The sequence below is a fragment of the Phacochoerus africanus genome, chromosome 7 (assembly GCF_016906955.1).
Source record: "Phacochoerus africanus isolate WHEZ1 chromosome 7, ROS_Pafr_v1, whole genome shotgun sequence".
Taxonomy (NCBI): Eukaryota; Metazoa; Chordata; class Mammalia; order Artiodactyla; family Suidae; genus Phacochoerus; species Phacochoerus africanus.
In genome coordinates, this window is record NC_062550.1 from 72203806 (window position 1) to 72228772 (window position 24967).

The 24967-nt window shown below is 38.0% G+C and overlaps 1 protein-coding gene across 10 annotated transcripts in view; it reads left to right on the forward strand.

The window, feature by feature from the left end:
- Nucleotides 1-24967, forward strand: part of ERC1 (ELKS/RAB6-interacting/CAST family member 1) — a 379584-nt gene that overhangs the window by 195780 nt on the left and 158837 nt on the right. For all 10 annotated transcript variants that reach the window (XM_047787884.1, XM_047787889.1, XM_047787892.1 and 7 more), the window contains one exon: nucleotides 1251-1411. In XM_047787884.1, the coding sequence (XP_047643840.1) occupies nucleotides 1251-1411 (161 nt within the window). The remainder of the gene's footprint in view (nucleotides 1-1250; nucleotides 1412-24967) is intronic.

Consider the following 24967-nt stretch of genomic DNA (forward strand, 5'->3'; position numbering starts at 1 on the left):
TTGTCTTTTGTCTTTTTTGTTGTTGTTGTTGTTGTTGCTATTTCTTGGGCCGCTCCCGCGGCCCAAAAAGGATTTTAACAAGGATTTTTTTCTTGTCAATTGGCAAACTGACATAAACTCTTGTGATCAATGTACTTGACGGTATTATTATCTGGTTGAGGTTGCTTTTAGGTAATAACAGACACTTTTGTCAGCATATTTTTTGCTTCTGAATTAAAATGAACTTTTTTTTTTTTTTTTTTTTAAATACTTGTGATCTTGGAACCACCCAGAGTAAGTGGAAATAACTGCAAGTACAGAACTTGCTCTCTTGGTGTCTTGTGTTGTAGCATTCTGTCTTCTTTCCCTCTATTGTTTTTACAGGTCTTTTAAAAGCATCTTTCTTTTCTCTATCTGGTCACATAGTTTTCTTTTTGTCTTCCTGCCATCCTTGAAAAAACTCTACCTACATGGCTTTAGAGCACAAAATTATCTGCTTGAATTCTAGCTGTTTCTTTAAGAAGAAATTCTTTGTAGTGGTATAAACAGAAGAATATTACTTTGGACGAATAAAAATGACTCATTTATGTTTATACTGCATCTGTTACTAGTCAAGTTTATGACTTTTATTTCCTAAAATCTTTCTAGAAATACTATGATTTCATTCCTTATGTTTTTATCTGCATTATATTGATATTTCCATTGGAGTTTCAGCACCATTTCTAAATAAATTACTTAAGGGATTGCCAGTGCCAGAGTTACTTTTTGAACTGATGTCCTAACCTTCTTTCTGATGAAAACTGAGGATTATAGTGGGGAGAAGATAAGAGGTGTATTTCCTTTTTTTTTTGTCTTTTTTTGCTATTTCTTGGGCCACTCCCACGGCATATGGAGATTCCCAGGCTAGGGGTCTAATCGGAGCTGTAGCCTCCAGCCTACGCCAGAGCCACAGCAACGCGGGATCCGAGCCGAGTCTGCAACCTACACCACAGCTCACGGCAACGCCAGATCGTTAACCCACTGAGCAAGGCCAGGGACCAAACCAGCAACCTCATGGTTCCTAGTTGGATTCGTTAACCATCGTGCCACGATGGGAACTCCGAGAGGTGTATTTCTTTACCTGCTATAAATGTATGGTCTGGAGAGAGCACAGAATTTTTGCTGTGTGCATCTTCAGTTTTGTGGGCCCAGGTGTTACCCTTGCCCAACTCCTCTGACTGACTGGGCTTGATCCAGATGTTCAGTTTTTGTGTTTTCCATGTTTATCACAGGTGGAGGAATTACTGATGGCCATGGAGAAAGTAAAACAGGAGCTCGAGTCCATGAAAGCGAAGCTGTCCTCAACTCAGCAGTCACTGGCAGAGAAGGAAACTCATTTGACCAACCTTCGGGCTGAGAGAAGGAAACACTTAGAGGAAGTTCTGGAGATGAAGTAAGCTTTATAATGTTGTTTTTCAGGCTTGTTCTTAGTAGAAATACTTGTCTTCATTGCTTTCATCTTCTGGTCCTGTTTATTACCTCTGACCCACTTAGCCTAATTTTAATGCTAACTGGTGTTTCTCACTCCTTAGAACAAATTTGGAAAAATCCTGGTCAAATAGAAACTTTTTTTTTTTTTGCCTCTCTTCATCAGATTTTAGTCTCCTAGAGTGTATGTGTCTGTCTCCAGTTGTATCTCTGAAATTCCTAAAACCTTCTGGAAAGTTGAGACAAGTTGTTGTGCTTACTAAGAAAGATGACTGTTGCTCCTGAGATTCTGTGATGGCTAGGCAATTTGAAAAACATTTTTTTATTATAAACATTTCCAAAGGTCCACAAAAGTAGAGACAATAGTATAATGAACCTCCTTATTACCAACCCTCATATTTAACGATTAGCATTTGCCACACTCCTCAGTCTTTACGGAATTGTTATTTTTTAGCAAAACCTTGCTTTGCATCCATTTCCTGCTTTCCCCACATCTTGTGGCTTCTTTGAGATAGTCTGATGTGAAGCATGTATGCATATTCTGTACATAATGCATCTGCTTCTTTTTCTTTGTCTGTGACTTTGAAAAGTTCTGATTTCCTTCTCTTTAGAACAAGTTTGTCTCTTTTTTTACATGCCTTGGTACTTTCTCCCCTACTCTCCCCACCCCCATGTGATTACCTTCCTCTCATTTTATTGAAACCAGGTCTGTGCTGGGACCCTGCTGTTACCTTTATTACTTCAGTAGTTACCTGTGTTTTTGTTGTCTTATCTTCTGACTCAGAGGAGATATGCTTTCTCCTTCATCGTGGCCAGCTTCTTTCTATCACAGATTTAAGCACTGGTTCCCTCCTCTGCAATCATTCTTTATTAATTTTCTCCTACATAATCCTTACTCACTTTCTGTTAGTTCCCTCTTCTCTGCATAAATCCAGTCTTTATGACATAAAGTAAACTTTTCTGAGCCTACCTAATGCTTCAAGCTAACATCACCTCTTCTTTTCTCATACTTCGGACCATCAGTAAATGCCCAGTGCCACAAGTACAGAGTAGCAAAGGATCTTGCTGTGACATCTCAGCATGAATTTTCATGGTGCACGACTATTGTAAAGTCAGGACTGTAGCCCAGGAGTTGAGGAAACAAATGTTGGGGTGTCACCTGTGCTTATGGATGATTAGGCCATGGTGGAAGGTTAAGAGATCCTAATCTTTTAGAAAAACATTACAGATGATACACTGGAAGCCAGAAATAGGTTGATATGCAGGGAGATTAGGCAGAAGTTAAGGTTCTGAGTATCGTGATAAGAAAAATGTTTACTTCTCAGGAGCAGGTGAATGGAGGAGGAATAAGTCAAGTCTCATTACTGGTGATGAGAAAATAGAGGGAGGATGGATATAACGTTGGGGAAAACAAGGTACCAGGTGTGATACTCCTAAGCACTCCAGGCCCTGCTAAAGCAACAGGATATGAGTTTTGCTTCCTTCTTTCCACATGCCACGATCTTAACTTGTCAGGCTTGTCCCACTCAGTTCAAATGTCTATAGCACAATCGTGGTGGATTTGTAAAGGAATTTTCCTTTATTATTAGGACTTTGAAAAGATATGGATGAATTTTTTTTTAAATCTTGACTTGAAAGCATGAAAAGGGAATTGTGTGATTTATTATTATTATTGTTATCATTGTTATGGAACTACAATACTAAACTTTATTATAGAATTCCCTTGCCAACTCAGGGTGGAGATTACCTTTCTGAAAAATACACTCATTAGCAAAACTTTTTGGTAAGACCAAACACTCAAGCACAATGCAGCATGGAATAAGTAATTAAAGTATTTAGAGAATTTATAAGTGGTATAGAAATGTAATGAATCAACATTAAATAAAAGTCCCAGAAGCAAGGTGTTAAAACCTGGCTTTGACACATGGCTTCTGTCTTAAATCTTCTTCATTTGCTCAGGAGATATTACTGTGGCGTCATGATGTTCTTAGATTTTCTACAAGTATTGTGTTGTACAGATTTAATGACTTAAAGTTTTTAAAGTAGTCCTTGCTTTAATTTGCACTTAAATTTCTCCTTGTTGTCTTTCATTTTCATATCTTAGTAAAGTGGTTTTTTTAATACCTTCCTTTTAACAAATTATCTCCACACTTTAGGCATAATTCTCTATCCTCTATCCTATTGAGAGAATGATGATTCTTAGCGGATCTTGTGATTGCACTTCCCTGGAGACCAACCCACATGGGTCTACCAAGTGTGGGAGCAACAGCTATTCTCTTCTTTCCACTTAGAGCAGTGAATTGAAATCCCTATGTGGTTTTGAGACATAGATTTGAAAAGTTTGACATACATAAAATACCTAGGAATAAACTTAACCAAGGAGATGAAAGACTTATACTCTGAAAACTTTAAAACATTGGTGAAGGAAAGTGAAGATAATATAAAGAAATGGAAAGATATTCTGTGCTCATGGATTGGGGAAGAATTAATATTGTTGAAATGTCCATACTACCCAAAGCAATCTACAGATTTAATGCAATCTCTATCAAAATACCCAGGACATTTCTCACAGAACTAGGACAAATAATTCAAAAATTAATATGAAACCACAAAAGACTACAAATTGGCCAAAGCAGTCTTTAGAAAAAAGAAGAAAGCTGGAGGTATCATGACCCCTGAATTCAGATTATACTACAAAGTGACAGTAATAAAAACAGCATGGTACTGGCTCAGACACATGGATCAGTGGAGCAGAATGGAGAGCCCAGAAATAAACCCACACATTTATGATCAATTAATCTATAACAAAGTAGGCAAGAATATACAATGGAGAAATGACAGTCTCTTCACTAAGTAGTGCTTTTGAAAATGGGATGACTATATGTAAAACAATGAAATTAGAACAATCTATAATACCATGCAGAAAAATAAACTCAAAATGGGTTAAAGACTTAACTGAGACCAGAAACCATAAAACTCCTAGATGAAAAGTTAGGCAGAACATTCTGACATTTGTAGCAATATTTTTTTACAGATCTGTCTCCTAAGGTAAAAGGAATAAAAGCAAAAATAAACAAATGGAACTAAGTTAAACTTACAAGCCTTTGCATAGCAAAGGAAACTATTGAAAAAATGAGAAGACAACCTACTGAATGGGAGAAAATACCTGCAAATTACATGACCAAGTAGGGGTTAATATAAAAAATACATAAACAGCTAATACACCTTGATATCAACAGCAGACAACCCAACTGAAAAATGGGCAGAAGACCTCAATAGACATTTTTTCCAAAGAATACTTATAGATGCCTGACGGCACTTGACAAGATGCTTAACATCAGTGATCATTAGAGAAATGCAAATCAAAACTCCAATGAGATATCACCTCACATCTGTCAGAATGTGGCAGATGTGTGCTATTGTTAAAATGTCTACAAATAACAAATGTATGCAAGGATGTAGAGAAAAGGAAAGCATTGTACACTGTTGGTGGGAGTATAAATTAATGCAGCCATTATGGAAAACAGTATGGAGGTTCCTCAGAAACTAAAAATAGAACTACTATATGACCCAGCAGTTCCACTCCTGGGCATATATCCTAAAAAAATGAAAGCCAGAAATCTTTCAGAATGTATCTGAAAAGATATGTGTACCTTAGTGTTCATAACAGCACTATTTAAAACAGCCAAGGTATAGAAGCAACCGAAGTGTCCATCAACAGACAAATGGATAAGGAGGATACGATTGATTCTTTTTCTTTGTCTCTCACTGGAATTTCCTCAACCATTATAAAGAATGAAATTCCACCATTTGCAGCAACATGAATGGACCCAGAAAATATTAAACTTAGTGAAGTAAGACAGAGAAATGTTTTATCACTTATATATGGAATCTAAAAACAAATGAACATATATAACAAAACAGAAACAGACTCAAAAATACAGAGAACAAAGTTGTGGTTACCAGTGGGGAGAGGGGAGGTGGTTAGGGACAAAATAAGAGTAGGGGATTAAGAGATACAAACTACTATGTGTAAAATAGATAGGCTACAAGGATTTATTGTGTAACGCAGGGAACTATAGCCATTATTTTGTAATACATTTAAATGGAATACAATGTATAAAAATTCTGAATCGCTATATTGTATACCTGAAACTACCAATAATGTTGTAACTCAACTATAGTTCAATTTTTAAAAGTTTGGCATACAAATATAAGGTAATAATATATAAAACCTCAGTCCAAAACTATACAGTTAACCTAAGCATAATTATACACAAAATACTATGAATGATATATTATGGGTTTTGATACAGTAAACTTTTGATACTTTTTCACTGCAAAGCTGACCAAGGGCATAGACTTCTTCTGCTGTGTTCTGGACTTCTCTCCATTTGTTGAACAGTTTTCTGCTAATCATCTCTCCTGGGTTGGGGATGTCTCAGTTCTACAACTTCACTCAGAATTTGCTTCATTCCATTGTCAATTTGTAAGGAGTTTACTCCCCCCCAAGTAGTTCTGCATGATATCTGCATCTAATTACTTATGGCAAATAGTAAGAGTGTACTTCCTGGAATGAAAAAGCCTAAATCTGGATTCTGACTCTGCCACTTATTAGCTCTGTGACTTGAGCAAGTTCTTCCTTGTGCCTTAGTTTCCTCATTTATGAAATGATAGTAATAATCATTCCTGCTTCATAGCATTTTCATGACAATAAAATAAATTATTAATGTGTGGAATTGAGAACAGTGCCTGGCACAGGAAACACGTAGTAGTGAGTATTATCTGCTTGCTGTATGTATTTCCTGTTATGATTTGTGGGAAAACAGAAAATTAAGCAAAATGTAAAAACAGGCAGAGTTCCTGTCATGGCTCAGCAGAAACAAATCTGACAAGTATCCATGAGGACCCAGGTTCAATCCCTGGCCTCACTCAATGGGTTAAGGATCCAGCATTGCTGTGATCTGTGGTGTAGGTAGCAGAGGTGGCATGGATCTGCATTGCTGTGGCTGTGGTGTGGGCCAGTGGCTACAGCACCAATTCTACCCCTAGCCTGGGAGCCTTCATAGGCTGCACGTGCAGCCCTGAAAAGACAACAACAACAAAAATCCAAATACACTTAAAAGACTCATTTTCCATTTTCAGTAAAATTTTTTATCAAACTGCAAATTTGACTATTCTGCAAATTGGTCAGTTTCAGAAGCTCTTGTTTCTTTGAGAGACTAGGGCTGTTTGATTAAAGCATTCCAGCAGTAAATTACTAGAGAAATCCAAAACTCAGTGGATTAGATTATATACTTTTGAGATGCCTTTTCACTAGAGAAAGACCTGACCTCTCACACACATAAATTTTCATATTCTTCCTAAGAAGAGTCCGGTGATATAATCTTTAATTCTGGCATTTAAACAATCTTTGTCTTTTAATTTAAGAGAAAAAAATAGAGTATGTTTAGAATTAAGAAAGCTATAGAAAATATTTACTGGGAAAAGTTCAGGCTATATGAAGTTAGTGTAGTTAGGTTAGTCAATCTGTTATACTCTGATTAAAACTAGACTGTTTTTTAAATCATTTTATCTCCTGATATTATATAGAATTTCATGTTAAAATTTATTGTGTAATTGCTGACATTAAAAAAATAAAATCCCCCCAACAGCAAAAAAGCCAATCAATCAATGGAAAAATGGGCAAAAGACCTGAATAGACATTTCTCCAAAGAAGATATACAGATGGCCAGCAAACACATGAAAAAATGCTCAACATCGCTGGTTATAAGAGAAATGCAAATCAAAACTACCATGAGATATCACCTCACACCAGTCAGAATGGCCATCATTAATAAATCCACAAATAACAAGTGCTGGAGGGGGTGTAGAGAAAAGGGAACCCTCCTACACTGTTGGTGAGAATGTAAACTGGTACAGCCACTATGGAGAACAGTACGGAGATAACTTAGAAATCTATACATAGAACTTCCATATGACCCCGCAGTCCCACTGTTGGGCATCTATCCGGACAAAACTCTACTTAAAAGAGACACATGCACCCGCATGTTCATTGCAGCACTATTCACAATAGCCAAGACATGGAAACAACCCAAATGTCCATTGACAGATGATTGGATTCGGAAGATGTGGTATATATACACAATGGAATACTACTCAGCCATAAAAAAGAATGACATAATGCCATTTGCAGCAACATGGATGGAACTAGAGACTCTCATACTGAGTGAAATGAGCCAGAAAGACAAAGACAAATACCATATGATATCACTTATAACTGGAATCGAATATCCAGCACAAATGAACATCTCCTTAGAAAAGAAAATCATGGACTTGGAGAAGAGACTTGTGGCTGCCTGATGGGAGGGGGAGGGAGTGGGAGGGATCGGGAGCTTGGGCTTATCAGACACAACTTAGAATAGATTTACAAGGAGATCCTGCTGAATAGCATTGAGAACTTTGTCTAGATACTCATGTTGCAACAGAAGAAAGGCTGGGGGGAAAATGTAATTGTAATGTATACATGTAAGGATAACCTGACCCCCTTGCTGTACAGTGGGAAAATAAAAAAAAAAATAATAAAAAAATAATAAAAAAATAAAATCCCATTTGGAGATTTATGACAGTCTTCCAGATGAACCACAAAATTGATAATAGTTGTGCAAATTAATATCCCAGTAACAAATTGAAATGCCATTTAAGTTACAAAAGAATTAGAACATATATACATTTTGCAAAGCCACACTTATTTATACATCTATCAAATGCCTATATATGAGTCATTGGACATATGAAAAAGGACTTTTAGTGGAGTTGGAAGCATTTTTCACAGTGGCCTAAAATACTGAGGTTTAAATATTTTGTGGAAAGTCACAGAAATTATTATGAAAGTTGCTTACATTTGAGTTGAAAAAGAAGTCAAATTGTACTGTATAGTATAGCATTAAATATGTAGCACTGGAGTTCCCGTCGTGGCGCAGTGGTTAACGAATCCGACTAGGAACCATGAGGTTGCGGGTTCGGTCCCTGCCCTTGCTCAGTGGGTTAACGATCCGGCGTTGCCGTGAGCTGTGGTGTAGGTTGCAGACGCGGCTCGGATCCCGCGTTGCTGTGGCTGTGGCGTAGGCCGGTGGCTACAGCTCCGATTCGACCCCTAGCCTGGGAACCTCCATATGCCACGGGAGCGGCCCAAGAAATAGCAACAACAACAACAACAACAACAAAAGACAAAAAAAAAATATGTAGCACTGGTGGGATTGGTCCTAATTAAAATTAGAAAGCAAAATTTCTTTTTTTTACTTTATAATGATTTTTATTTTTTCAATTATAGCTGGTGTACAGTGTTCTGTCCATTTTCTGTTGTACAGCAAGGTGACCCAGTCACACATACATGTATACATTCTTTTTTCTCACATTATCATGCTCCATCATAAGTCACTAGATATAATTCCCAGTGCTATACAGCAGACTCTCATTGCTTATCCATTCCAAAGCAATAGTCTGCATCTATTAACCCCAAATCCCCAATCCATCCCACTCCCTCCTCCTCCCCCTTGGCAACCACAAGTCAGTTATCCATGTCGTCCATGATTTCTTTTCTGTGGAAAGGTTCATTTGTGCCCTATATTAGATTCCAGATATAAGTAAAATCATATGGTATTTGTCTTTGTTCTGACTTACTTCACTCAGCATGAAAGTCTCTAGTTCCATCCATGTTGCTGCAAATGGCATTATTTTGTTCTTTTTTATGGCCGAGTAATATTCCATTGTGTATATATACCACATCTTCCTAATCCAATCATCAATCATGGACATTTAGTTTGTTTCCATGTCTTGACTATTGTGAATAGTGCTGCAGTGAACATGCGGGTGCACGTGTCTTTTTCAAGGGAAGTTTTGTCCAGATATATGCCCAGGAGTGGGATTGCTGGGTCATATGGAAGTTCTATGTATAGTTTTCTAAGATACCTCCGTACTGTTCTCCATAGTGATTGTACCAGTTTACATTCCCACCAACAGTGCAGGAGGGTTCCCTTTTCTCCACACCCCCTCCAGTACTTGTTATTTGTGGACTTATTAATGATGGCCATTCTGACTGGTGTGAGGTGGTATCTTGTGGTAGTTTTGATTTGCATTTCTCTAATAATCAGTGATGTTAAGCAGTATATCCTGTTACTTTGCTGAATTTGTTGATGAGTTCAAGTAGTTTTTGGGTTGAGTCCTTAGGGTTTTCTATATATAGTATGCCATCTGCTTACAGTGACAATTTTACCTCTTCTCTTCCAATTTGGATACCTTTTATTTCTTTTGTTTGTCTGATTGCTGTGGCTAGGACTTCCAACACTATGCTGAATAACAGTGGTGAGAGTGGGCATCCTTGTCTTGTTCCAGATTTTAGTGGGAAGGCTTTCAGCTTTTCTCCATTGAGTGTTCTATTTGCTGTGGGTTTATCTTAAATGGCTTTTATTATGTGAAGATATGTTCCCTCTATACCCACTTTGGTAAGAGTTTTGATCATGAATGGATGCTGGACTTTGTCAGATGCTTTTTCTGCATCTATTGAGATGATCATGTGATTTCTAGCAAAGTTTCTGTTTAAAGAACCTCTGTCAACTCTCTTTTGACATGAGGACGACCTTCCTAGCCTTGGTTAACTCTTTAATTCTGCCCGTTCTTTTTCTGATAGCCAGCTCTCTTATGCTACCTACTTCACAGAGTGTGTGATAGTAAAAGTTCCTAACATCTTTCCTCCTTTTTGGGACTGAGTTTAATTGAGGCTCTGAGTTACTATAGGATAGTGTGGAGATGGGTTTATTAAATATAATAATACAGTAATTATCAGGGTTCCTTACTTCTCCATACTCCTAAGTGTTGACCATGATCCTCAGCCTCTCACAAGACGAGGAATGAGTATTTCAGATGTTTTTCTTCAGTTGTTTTATTTTCATGTGACCTGGATTGGAATCTATTACAAATAACCCTAAATATTCCTTGCCTTTCTCCTATGTTAATCCTAAATCCATTCCACCTTTTAGCCATTTAGGGTCGTCTGTAACTTCCAAACAGAAGAAACTACTTTTTTGAAAAAATCAGGCTTGAATTCCTCTTGTGGCTCAGCTGGTTAAGAACCTGTCTAGTATCCAGGAGGATGCAGGTTCAATCCCTGGCCTCACTCAGTGGGTTAGGGATCTGGCATTGTCGTGACCTGCAGTGCAGTTTGCAGATGCTGCTCAGATCTGGCGTTACTGTGGCTGTGGGGTAGGCTGGCAGCTACAGCTCCAATTTAACCCCTAGCCTGAGAATTTCCATTTACCACATGTGCAGCCCTAAAAAGACGCAAAAAATACTATAAAATTTGGTTGTGATGATTGTTGTACAACTGTGAATGTGAGTGATAAAAATATATATATAATAAAATTATAAATAATTTTTTTTTGGTCTATTTTTGCTATTTCTTGGGCCGCTTCCGCGGCATATGGAGGTTCCCAGGCTAGGGGTCTAATCGGAGCTGTAGCCACCAGCCTACGCCAGAGCCACAGCAACGCAGGATCCGAGCCGCATCTGCGACCTACACCACAGCTCACGGAAACGCCGGATCCTTAACCCACTGAGCAAGGGCAGGGACCGAACCCGCAACCTCATGGTTCCTAGTCGGATTCGTTAACCACTGCGCCACGACGGGAACTCCAAAATTATAAATAATTTTTTTTAAAGGTAAAAAAAATCATGCTTCCTAATCATTTTTCATATAACAAGTCTTAAATGGCTGTGGTAATCTTTAAGTATCAAGTAAAGAAATGAGCTTTTCAGGAGTTCCCATCGTGGCGCAGTGGTTAATGAATCCGACTAGGAACCATGAGGTTGCGGGTTCGGTCCCTGCCCTTGCTCAGTGGGTTAAGGATCCGGCGTTGCCGTGAGCTGTGGTGTAGGTCGCAGACGTGGCTCGGATCCCGCGTTGCTGCGGCTCTGGCTTAGGCTGGTGGCTACAGCTCCGATTAGACCCCTAGCCTGGGAACCTTCATATGCCGCGGAAGAGGCCCACGAAATAGCAAATAGACAAAAAAAAAAAAAAAGAAAGAAAGAAATGAGCTTTTCAGTTAACAGCTCCCAGATCCCTCTCTTTTCTGCTTTTATAATTCTTTCTCTTCCCCTGTCAGTATACGGTTTGTGTGCGAGAATGTCCTCACTTGTGCAGGGTTGAAGTTAAGAATATAAGTCATCCTCTTTCTCCCAAAGCAGAAAGGAGTGGAATTGTTGACCTACTTCTTATGTTTTCATATTTTCCTTTACTGGAGGTGTAGAATCAACTCTAATCCCTCTTTTAAAATTTTTATTTATTTATTTATTTATTTATTTATTTATTTATTTATTTATTTTTTACTTTTTGTTTTTTTATGGCCTTACCCACAGCACATGGAGGTTCCCAGGCTAGGGATTGAATCAGAGCTGTAGCCACTGGCCTACACCACAGCCACAGCAACGCCTGATCTGAGCTGTGTCTGCAATCTACACCACAGCTCACAGCAACGCCGGATCTGTAACCCACTGAGCGAGGCCAGGGATCGAACCTGCATCCTCATGGATGCTATTTAGATTTGTTTCCACTGAGCCATGATGGGAACTCCCTAATCCCTCTTTTTAATACAAATGAAACAGTTAAAGGATTAATTATTGCGGATAGGTAACCTAATGCCTTAGCTTAATTGCAGTACTCATTTTAAGAAAATTTTTTACATAATATACCAGTATGAGAGATTTTTTCCTCTTGGGATTTTTTTTAAAAAAATCTCCTTTCAGGGTCTTCCTTTTCATTGCCCCTCAGAGTACCATGTAAGTATTTACTCACTCTATAAATGGGTAAATCTTACCTCAAGCTTTGCATGTAGAAATAGTAATCCATTTATTTAGTCATAAGCTTTTCCTATCTGAAGCTTCTGAGTAAGATAGTATTATAAGATGGTCTTTGTAGCAAAGAATGTATTTACATTTTGAGCCAGTTTGCTTACTTATAAACTGGGGTAATAATTCTTAGACCTACCTCATGAGGTGGTTGTGAAGATTAAATGAGATAAAGTAATAACAGCACTATGAAATTGGGTCAAGCTGAATATTTGCAAAGCATGATATTCACAGCTGAAAATCCAATTTGCACTTAACTTTTCAGGTTGACAGTTTTCTTGTTCTGAAATGAAAGAGTTTCCTAAATCTCTAAGATTCCTGTGGTTTTAAAAATCATATGGTTCTTTGACTAGGTAACCTTCTGACCTCCCATGATTTTGTAGTTGTAAATGCTCTGAGTAGATCAGGGAAGTAAATATAAACAGTATACTATGCAGAAGTTTGGGATCAGAGTCCATCATCCTTGGCCGAGGACCAGGCTTCACATTCAGAAGATGAGACTACACAAGGCATACCAGAGATATGCTGCTCTGGGGGTGCAGATGGAATGGGGATGCCAGAGGCAGAGCAGCAGTGCTGGGGAATTCTGAGTTCCAACCCAGTCAGAGTGGCAAAATTCTTGTTAGAACTCCAGACATCTTGCTGAGATAATAGAAAGTCTAGGTTTTAGGAGTAGGGATCATGACCCACAATAAAGCTTACAGTAGAGGTGGTGTGACAAAACTGAATGTCCCAAGAAAGTCCACTGGGACGATAGAATTTGGAGGATGAGTCCCATCAGGATAAAGAAGTCTGGAAATACCCTGTACTTTCAGCAGATCAGCCCAACAAAGGATAAATCCAAGTCCCCACAAGTTCAAGGAGATCAGCTGTAATTGAATTATCTACTAGGATAAAAATCATACTTTTCAGAAGAAAATAACAGAGTCCAGGGTCTTTATAGTGTCTCCTCTACAGTATCCTGTATTCTATGGAAAAATATTGCTAGACATTCAAAGAACAATAACATATGACCCATAGTGAACAAAAGCATACAGTAGGAATTAATTGCTGGAAACAAAATATAAAGAGAAAAAAGGATCAGGGGAAAGAAGTATGTAAAGAAAAACTATGATAGCTGAATCCTTATCACAAGCATTGGGGATCAGAGTAAACTGGAACTTCTCTTAAAGTACTAAAAGATGGAATTCCCATCATGGCGCAGTGGAAACGAATCTGTCTAGGAACGATGAGGTTGTGGATTCTGTCCCTGGCCTTGCTCAGTGGGTTAAGGATCTAGTGTTGTCGTGAGCTGTGGTGTGGATCACAGATGAGGCTCGGATCTGGCATTGCTGTGGCTGTGGTGTAGGCCAGCAGCTGTAGCTCCACTTTGACCCCTAGCCTGGAAACCTCCATATGCTGCAGGTACGGCCCTAAAAAGCAAAAAATAAAAAAATAAATAATAAATTTAAAAAGTACTAAAAGAAAAATGCCAGCTGAGAATTCTATGGCCAAATAAAAACACTCTTAAACAAACTAGGGTTATTACTCAGCCCTAAAAAGAATGAAATAATGCCATTTGCAACAACATGGATTGATCTAGAGATTTTTCATACTAAGTGAGTCAGACAAAGACAAATATCATATGATATCACTTCTTTGTGGAATCCAAAAAAGTGATACAAATGAACTTATAAAACAGACTCACAGAGTTTGAAAATAAATTTAGGGTTACCACGGGGGAGAGATGGATTGGGGGGTTTGGGATTGGCATATGCACACTATTGTGTATGGACTGGATGGTCAGCAGCCCTATAGCACGGGAAACTCTACCCAATATTCTGTGATAACCTATATGGGGAAAGAATCTGAAAAAGAATGGATATATAGATATGTATAACTGAATCATTTTGCTGCACAGCAGAAATTAATACAACATTGTATATCAACTATACTTCAATAAAATTTCTAAAAATGGGGGAAAAAAGAATTGAATGCAGACATTTTCAGATAAATATGAAAAGAAATCAACTCTAAAAAGCACATTCTATAGGAAATGCTAATGGGTGTTCTTCGAGCTGTAAGGAAATGAAACCAGATGGGAGCATGAATTTCCAAGAGGGAATGAAGAACACCAGACATGGTAAATAAGTTGATATATATGTAGACAACTGACTGTTAAAAGCAAAAATAATAACATTGTGAGGCAGACCTTATATATAAAAAGTAAAAGATACGACAACAGTAGCAGAAAAGATTAGAGGAGGTAGAATTATATGGTTGTCAGGTTGTTACCTTTATGAAGTAGAAAATACGAGGTATCAGTTTTGAAGTTTTGTAATTCCTAATCTAGATAGGCTTTGAACAGTTAAAGGTGCATATGGTTAACTATAGAGAAACTACCAAAAGCAAAATTACAAACAAAATACACTAAAAATTACTTCATTTACTGAGAAGAAAAAGGATAGCAAAGGAACAACAGAGGAGTGAAGCATGGAAGGGTAGATGGATGATAGATATAAATTAAACATATCAGTAGTTACGTCAAAATCAAATAGACTAAACACTCCAGTTAGTGGATGGAGATTATTAGAATTTTAAAAAGAAGCAATGCTGTCTACAAGACATATAGTGTAATGAACACAAGTAGGTTGAAATTACAAAATGGACAAAAAGGAGTTCCCTGGTAGCCTAGCAGTAAAGGATAGAGCATTGTCACTGCTGTGGCTCAGATTTAATCCTAGGTCCAGGAACTTCTGCATGCTGCAGGCGCAACCACAAAAAAAGAATGAACAAAGATAGTTTCTGCAGGGAGTTCCTGTTGTGGCACAGCGGAAACGAATCTGACTGGGAACCGTGAGGTTGCTTGTTCAATCCCTGGCCTCTCTCAGTGGGTTGAGGATCTGGCGTTGCCCTGAGCTGTGGTGTACGTCACAGACGCAGCTTGGATTCCGCGTTACTGTGGCTGTGATGGAGGCCGGCAGCTGTAGCTCCAATTCACCCCTAGCCTGGGAACTTACTTATGCCGCGGGTGCAGCCATAAACAGCAAAAAAAAAAAAAGATAGTTCTTGCAAACAGTCATCATAAATCTGGTATGGCTGTATTAATATCAGATAAAGGAGACTTCCAAAGGGTATTCCTGGAGATAAAAAAGGACATATCATAATAAAGTGAAAAATTAACCAGAAAGCACAGCAGTCCTTCATACGCATGCACCTAATAATACAGCTTCAAAATTCATGAAGAGCCCACTGATAAAACTCAAGGGAATCCAGACAAATCCATAGTCATCAGTCATCACTGGAGATTATAACCGTGTTTCTCAGAAATTGATAGAATAAGTGAACCAAAAACAAGCAGTAAAAATATAGACACTCTGAAGATTGTCAACTTGACCTACTTAATATTTATGGAGTAGTAACCCCAACAACTAAAAAAATCCTTTTTTTTTCCCCAAATATGTATGGAATGTTCACCAATGAGGACCATATGCTGGGCCATGAACATAAGTCTTAATAAATTTCAGAAGACTGAAGTATATCAGAATTGTTCTCCAACCAGTGGGATTAAGTTAGAAGATAATAATAAGATTTTTTTAAAATCCCCAGTGTGTTGGAAATTAAATAATACAATTCTAAAAACCATGGCTCAGAGGAGTCATAAAGAATATGAGAAGTCATTCTGAACTGAATGAAAATTCAAATGTGAAATTTTGTGTTATGCAGCTCAAGTAATGCTTAGAGTGAAGTTTATACCGTTGAATACTTACATTACACAATAAGGAAGTTTAAGTTTAGTGACCTGAGTTTTCATACTAAGAAAATAGAAAAAGCAAAGTAAATGAAAGTAAATGGAATGAAGAAAATAATAAAAATAAGAGTAGAAATAAAGGAAATAGAAAACTGACAACACAGAAAATTTTCAAAGTCAACCATAATTTTTCAAAGAATTAATGGAATTGGTAGGCCCCTTGCAAGACTGAAAGGAAAAAAATGAACTTCTGAATTGCTGTTATTCGTAATGAAAAAAGGCAAGAGTAGATATCACTTCAGGTTCTAATGGCATTTAAAAAGAGGATATTGGAGTTCTCGCTGTGGTACAGTAGGTTAATAATTTGACTGCAGCAGCTCAGGTCCCTGCAGAGGTACAGGTTCGATCCCCAGCCCAGCCAGTGGGTTAAAGGACCTGGCATTACTACAGCTGCAGTGTAGGTTGTAGCTGCACCTGTGGCTCGGTTTCAGTCCCTGGCCTGGGGGCATCCATATGCTGCAGGTGAGGCCCTAAAATTTTTTAAAAAGAGAATATTTTCAGCAACTTTATGCCAGTAAATTTAATAACTTAGATATAATAGACAATTTCCTTGAAAAATATGGTTTATCAAAGTTGGCTCAAAAGGAATAGAAAGTTGTTCAGGCCTGTATCTATTAGAGGAATTGAACTTGTAATCAAAAGTATTTCCATAAAGAGAAGTGGCTCAACAGAAATGAACTCAAGTAGTATCCATGAGGATGTGGGTTTGATCCTGGGCCTTGCTCAGTGGATTAAGGATCCAGTGTTGCTGCAAGCTGTGGTATAGGTTGCAGACATGGCTTTGATCTGGCATTGCTGTGGCTGTGGTGTAGGCTGGCAGCTGCAGCTACAGTTTGACTCCTGGCCCAGGAACTTCCATATGTTGCATGTGTGGCCCTAAAAAAATCCTTTAAAGAAAACTCCAGGCCCAGGTTAGTTTAGTGATGAATTCTACTGATCATACCAATCTTACTGAGACTCTTTCAGAAAATAGAGAAGAAGGAAATACTTCCTAATTCATCTTATGAAACTGGAATTACCATTACACTTAAGCCCAGAAAAGACATCATATATATACAGGGAAAGCTTCAGAGCAACCTCCCTTAGGAACACTGAGGTAAAGTACCTTTAAAAAGTCTTGGCAAATTGAATATAATGTAAATAAGAAAGCTAATATGTCACAGCCAAGTTAGGTTTATTTCTGGAATTCACAGGTTTTTCAATATTCAAAAATGAGTGAGCTAAATTCAACTACATTAACAATAATGTAGTTATAATTATCTCAGACATTCAGAAAACACAATTCAACTACATTAACAATAATGTAGTTATAATTATCTCATTCAGAAAACACTTAACATGCATTCATGATAATAACTCTTGGATGACTAGGAATAGAAGGCAATTTCTTCAGTTCAATGAAGAGCATCTACAAAAAACTTACAGCTAACATCATACCAAGTGATGTATCTTGAAACATTCCTCATGAGATGCAAAGGATATGAAGACATCCACTTCAGTCCCTTGTTCATTATTATGTTGGAGATCCTAATTGTGCAGTATATCAAGAAATTAAAATTCATAAGTTACCATTGTGGCTCAGCAGTAAGGAGCCCAACTAGGATCCATGAGGACGCAGCCTTGCTCAGTAAGCTAAGGATCTGGTGTTGCCGTGAGCTGTGGTATAGGTCGCAGACGCAGCCTGGATCTGGTGTTGCTGTGGTTATGGTGTAGGCTGGTAGCTGTAGCTCCTGTTCGACCTCTAGCCTTGGAACTTCCATATGCCACAGGTGCAGCCCTAAAAAAAAAAAAAAGAAAAAAGAAAGAAAGAAGAAAGAATTAAAATTCAAAGGAAGTGGTAGAGTTTTCTTTATTTGCAGACAATATGATTGAGCAGGGCAATACAGAAACATCAGTTATTTTTCCATGTGTTAACAACAAGCAAATGGAAGCTGAAATTTTAGAAAATATTTACAGTGACATCAAAATGCATAAAGTACTTTAGAATAAATTTAGCAAAACTTGTATAAGATCTTTACACAGAAAATCACAAAATACCTCTGAACATAAAAAATAGAATAGTCACTAAGATGATGTGTTTTTCCTAACATTGTGGAGTTCAGAGACTTACATGCACACGATTTCTGTAAGTGAACATAAACATAAACGGCTGTATGAGAGAGGGGCATCATTTGACAAAACATCCTGAAGGAGATGATTTTGGCTTTAGGGCCACACCTGCGGCTCATGGAAGTTCCCAGGCTAGGGGTCGAATAGGAGTTGCAGCTGCCCGCCTATGCCACAGCAACCCAGGATTTGAGCTGCAGCTGTGACCTACATCACAGCTCACAGCAGCACCACTGAGTGTATCCTTAACCCACTGAGTGAGGCCAGGGCTCAAACCTGCATCCTCATGGATACTAGTCAGGTTCATATCCTGCTGAACCACAATGGGAACTCCTGAGATGATGTGTTTTTATATGTGTTAAAGTTTTATTTCCACATGTAAATCTTTAATGTACCTGAAATATCTTGTGGGAGGAAAGTTTTTTATTTTTGTTTTTCTCTTTGAAATGTCAGTTGTGATATCACCTATGTAATGTAAGTTCCCATATGTGCCTAAGTCTATTTCTAGGCTCTGTAGTTTTCCACTCACCTGTTATGGCTGTATAATTGTTTTATATACTGTTCTACTTTTAAGTTCTGGTATATGGCAGAACAGAAATCTCCTCAGTATTCTTCAGTCAGAATCACCTGGAATTTTACTACTCTTTCATAGGAATTTTATAATGACACTGGCTTTTTTTGTTGTTGTTGTTCTCTTGGGGCTTTGATAAGAATTTGCATTGATTTTTATCTAATTTAGGCAAAATTAGATGTTTTTATAATAGGAAGTCTTGCTGTTCACTATACAGCCTATTTATCCATTCATTTCTTTTATGACCTTCACTAGTATTTTGTGCATTTACTCAGAAAAATTCATACACATTTGTATTAGATTTCTAGATACCTAGATAACTCGTTTGCTGTTGTTTTGAATGATATCTTTTTTAGTTATCTAATTTTTTATTCCTGGTGTATAAAGACTATTTAAAAATATTGCTATATTGTATATATACTTTGTTCTCACCTTATTATTTTTGTTAAGAGTAGCCTAACCTGCTGAAAAACTCACCCCAAACTTTCTGTGACTTAACACAGTGAAAGTTTATTTCTCACTGGGTCTAACAGTCCAGTCCTATTTTTTCTGTTTGATGGGTGCTTTTTAAGACTATAGTGTACATGTGCCTTGTTTTATTCATATGCTTTGCGACTTTTATCTTTTTAGCTATATCCAAATTTTGACATGTACAAATTTCTCCTTGGTTATTATAAAAGTCTTTTGGTTTCCTGAGTTTTTCCTTTTAATTCATATTTTATCCAGGGTATGGTGCTTTAGTTTCATAAAATTAGGGGAGAGTATTCAGTGCTGATTTCATAATGTTATTACACTATCAAAGATTAAAAAAGAAGTATCAAAGGTAAGCAAAGGAACCATAAATACAGCTATGGTAAAAATGTTTAAAATTATTCATTGACCAGATATCCTGGCATTAGACAGTATGTTGATTTTATCCTCAGGCTGGTATCAGGGTGATGTCACTATTTCCACATATTCCTGGGTCTCTTTCTTAAACATAAGAAAAACTTTCTCAGAAGTTCTTCTCTACTGCCTCCTTCTGTAGTGGACTTCCCTTCATCATCCCTTTGGCCAGAATGAGTCACATGCCAAGTCATTGAGAAGGGGAAACAGGTTCACATTTTTTGTCTTACTCTTATCACTATCTACTTCTGAGGTCTGGAAAGAGGGTCTTTGAGTCGTGCTGAAGAAGGGGTGGATACATGAGAAAAGTTGGAAGGGAGAAGGTGGAAGTAGGGATGTTGGTTAGGCAGTCCAATGCAGTCTTCAAAGTGGCTTCCTAGTTGCCATGTTTCAGTATGGCTTGGACATTACTCAACTTACTGGAAGGGAGAAAGAAGACATTGATTAATCTAGAGAGTCTGAAGCATGGCATTCTGTTAGGAGAGCTTCTCTTACATGTGTTTAAACACCGTTTAACACTGTTCAATTATTCCTCACAGTGTGATGTCTCGTGGTACTCTCAACTTTCATGAGGATTTGTTTTTGTGTATAGTTTTTAATCATTGGTAATGAGCTCATCTTTGGTGGGGCTACTTTTCCTTACAAGTCTTATTCCTTCAGATCAGCTTTTGTCTATGCAACTTTGAGTTTGTCTGAAACAGTGTGTTTCACTATTTCTGGACCAATTTTTTATGTACATTTGTGTGCTTGGAATTCTGTTTATCTCGCATTTATCAGTGATTTCTTGTGGGTGATTCCTTTCACATCCATAGCTCTGGACTCTTCACTACTCCACTGGGCTGGTAGGCAGTTTTTCTGGTCCCCATTTTACAGATAAAGCCAGTCTTTGTGACTTTTTATAGCTTTAACACATTGGTTATTTCCATCTCCTGGTGAGCCTGAATCCTGGAATCTCATCGCTAGTTCTTAGTTATTAAGCCTGTAGCCCAGTTTTTTAGCCCTCTTGAGCCATTTCCACTTAATCTCTCATGAATACTTTGAGTTCTGTCTTCATTATTGGCACTTCTGGCTTATTTTAGCTCATGCTTAATACCTCATTGATATTTTCTATTTTATACAGTATTTTCATGAGTTTGGAGCAAGAGGAAAGGGTATGTTTTGTTGGCTTAGTTCATAATATTTATTAGAAGTGTAAGTTTCAATTTAAATCTAATTTATTTTCAGAATATTAGTTTTCTTTCTTAATTTTTTTGTCTTTGTTTTTATATACATACTTTTCCTTCTTGAAGTCTTCAAAAATCCATAATAAGCATTTTGATTGCTACTTTTTAGAACATCTGTTGCAAAAATTTTGCCATTTCTTATGGGATGGGGTAGATTACAACCCTCTTAAACCAAAATGTTATGTGGAAAGGCAGCAAGAGGCAATGATGAAAGATGTGCTGGCCCTTCTTCATCTGTTTCTGAAATGTTATTTTGTTCTGTTAAGTTTCTGTAAGGTGGAGAGTTAGTTTTGCTTAAAATTTTTCGTCTTTACCCAAACTTTGTGTGTCTTATGGAATAGTTTATTTTTCCAATATACTTTAAAGAAAAAAAACCCCTTTCTGTTCCCAGCCTGCTCATGATCCCCAGCTCCAGTTGCTTGGCTCAGAGTTCCATTCTGCCTCATGATAAACACCTTCGTATCTCATTATACCCCAAACCCTGGGAGCTCTGGGAGCAGACTTACAGAGGAAACTCACTATGCTATCTCAATGAGCCATGACAAGCATGGGAGAGGAATTTACTGCTGGGAAGTAGACCAGGTGGTATTCAGGGGCTTGTTCCATGTGGTAATTGCTGAGCCCATTAGTATTGAAGTACAAACTGGAGGAGTAAAAGCTTTTTGGCTACTCATTTCCTGGAGAGATAAGGCAGTCACACTGTGTGTGTGAATTTCCATTTCTCCATGTTAAGTGGTGCTAGAGGATGTTTCTTTTTATTTCTAGGTCTGATTTTTTTTTGTTGTTTTATTTTTTATTTTATAGGCAGGCTGAATGTGATTAAACCCCTCAGTATGAAAATTTTAAGACACCAGGATTAAGTTGTTGTATTATTAAGTAGATCCTCCAGCCCTTCTTGCTGGGGATGAAGCCCTACTGTGATGAAGTAATAAGGTCCAAAGCTGTCAATGATTTCCAGATGTGGAAGAGGGCCTAATCAGAGGATTTCTTTACCAGGACAAATACACATAATGTAGTGGGGCCTGTGCTAATTAAGAGTTTCCTTCTCATTTTATTATTATTCCATCTGCTAGAAAGTATCCAGATAATTGCACAACACACACAAACTTTGTCCATCACATGCAAGTAAGAGAAATACTTTGGCTCAGTTGTTGGGGGACAGTTCATTTGGGAGCAGTGGGCAACTCCCTTCTTCTTCCCAGACACCATCCTGTTAGGGAGGGTGTTTGTCATTTTTTAGAGCTGGGACTGAGTAGAATTTGCACATTGAATTTTATTTTTGAGTTTTTTGTTTGTTTTTCAGGAGATAAGATTTTTACTCATATTTTTACTGAAATTCCATGCACCGCAAACTATGTACCTGGTTCCCACTGAATTCAGTGATCATCTACTAAGTGTTTACTGTGAGTAGTTTTTGTTGCTCTGTATGTAGATACTCTCCTCCAGCTGTCATCTCCTTTTCATTTTCTTCTAGATATTGAGAGAAGTAAGTTTTTGTTTGGTTTGTTTTTGGTTTTCTTTGGCCTTGTCTATGGCTTGTGAAGTTGCTGGGCCAGGAATCAAACCTGTACCACAGCGATGACCCAAGCCACAGCAGTGACAACGCCAGATCCTCAACCCGCTGTACCACAGAGGAACTCTGAGATCAGCAAGTTTTAAGGAAACAGTTGTGACCAGTTTCAGAGCTCTCAGAAAACAGTTTTCCAGTGGTTGAACTTGACAATGGAAAAATAATTCAGTGCAATCTTTTTTTAATGATGAACCTTTCTTTTTTTAACTCAATGGATTTTATTACATTTATAGTTGTACAGCAGTTATCATGCACGCTGAATTTTGAATGAATTGATTCTTCCCTTTGCAGTTAATCCCAGTGTGACATTAGCGTGAAGGAGTTTCTTTACACAGCAGCTTCTTGTCATCCTACTACTTTCAGCTTTGGGTGCTTCCCAATCACATCTTTGTTTTCACTTTTAAAACGGGAGATCTCAGAGCTATGTTTTGTTTTTATTTCAGACTAATACCAGAGCAGTCTTTTAGTCACCAATCACCATTTAATTAAGTTGATGATTCCTTTATGCTACCCAAGAGTTTTTATTTAAAATTGAGCATTTTTACTTGTTCTGCAGCTCAGAGGAATCATATCCTCTGTGGTTTTCCTCCTCCATCTCAGCTTTAATCTTAAATAAGTACTATAAATAGAGGCTTTCAACCTAGAAAGCACTGTGCATTTCATGGACTCGAACTGAACTGTGGGCTGATAAAAAGTTGCAAGTGAAAATACTGTGGTATCTTGCTGCTTTCTGTAGTAGATGTGATGCAGTGTGGACAGTGGTAGCTTGGCTCCATCGTAAATCTCATTTGGTTATTGACAGCATGGTTCAGAACATCAGGAGCTCACACTTGTGTGTATGCTCATCGTGCATAAGGAAGACCTTATTTCATTATTTTATTTATTTATTTTCCTTATTAGGGCCGCATCTGCAGCATATGGAAGTTCCCAGGCTAGGGGTTGAATTGGAGTTGTTGCCACTGGCCTACTCCACAGCCACAGCAATGCGGGATCCAAGCCATGTCTGCGACCTGTACCCCAGCTCACGGCGACACTGGATCCCTGACCCACTGAGCAAGGCCAGGAATCAAAGGCCACATCCTCATGCATACTAGTTGGATTTGTTTCTGCTGAGCCACGACGGGAACTCCCTATTTCATTATTTTAAAATAGCAGAGATCCTGCTGTGTAGCACTGGGAACTATATCTAATCACTTATAACGGAGCATGATAATGTGAGAAAAAAGAATCTATACATGTATGTGTAACGGGGTCACCATGCTGTACAGTAGAAAATTGACAGGACACTATAAACAAGTTATAATGAAAAAAATAAAATAAAACACTTATGGAAAAAAAAAATAGCAGTATCACTTGTAGGGCAGAGTCCTAGGCTCTGACAGGACAGGGGTAAGATGAGAGGTGAATGACTGCTGAATGTCATAATTTTGCAGTTGAGATTCTTACTTGTTTTTTAGCAATAAGTCTCTTGCATGGATAGTTGTGATTACTTCACGGGCAGTTTTCCCCTGGATCCCACAGTATTGCAGCAGATTAGAAGCAGAGAAAAACCTGAGATAAAGAAAAAAGAGCTCATATTCAATTATATTAAATGAGGGATTTTTAATGAAAAACAAAAACTGTTTATATTGTTTCACATGCAGGAAATGGAGGAGTACATGAAATTTCTTCAAACTTAAATGCTAGACTCTGTCTTATAACTTCTTCAAGGGAAGCATTTATTTATCATAGGGCAGAGGTCCCCAAACTTTCTTGGTTTCAGTGCAGTCAGTAAATTTTTCATGGCCTCTAGGCCAAAATAAACACCTAATAGTTCCTAATAGAATTAGGCTCATGCAGTTTAAATATGGATTTCCTAACAATTTACTAATCACTTCAGAAAAATATTTGAAAGAACAAATATTTCAGTTTCATTCTTTTTTTTTCTTCTTCTGCTTTTTAGGGCCACATATGCAGCATATATGGAGGTTCCCAGGCTAGGGGTTGAGTCAAGCTACAGCTGCCGGCCTACACCACAGCCACAGCAATGCCAGATCCGAGCCACGTCTGTGACCGACACCACAACTCAAGGCAATGCCGGATCCTTAACCCACTGAGCAGAACCAGGGATAAGACCCACATCCTCTTGGATACTAGTCGGGTTCCTTACAGGTGAGCCACAATGGGAACTCCCTTTAGTTTCATTCTTAATCACCACAGTAACTTAGTAGTAGAATGTGTACTTGTTGGGACTGCACAGTTTTTGAGATCCTGGGGTCAGATTGGCCACCGGCACCTTCATTTCCTTTGCTGTTGATTTCTGTGTGTTACTGTGCTGGGCTGTTCATCCCAGCACCCACTGGAACTCGGCATCCTGATGTGCGTGTTCGTGTGCGCAGTGTTGAAATCGTAAGCTACCTCAAGCTAGTGACTATATGTTGTCTGACAGATGTCACTGTGTTTCTCCCCCAGATTTAAGCCTTCAGCTCCCCTGA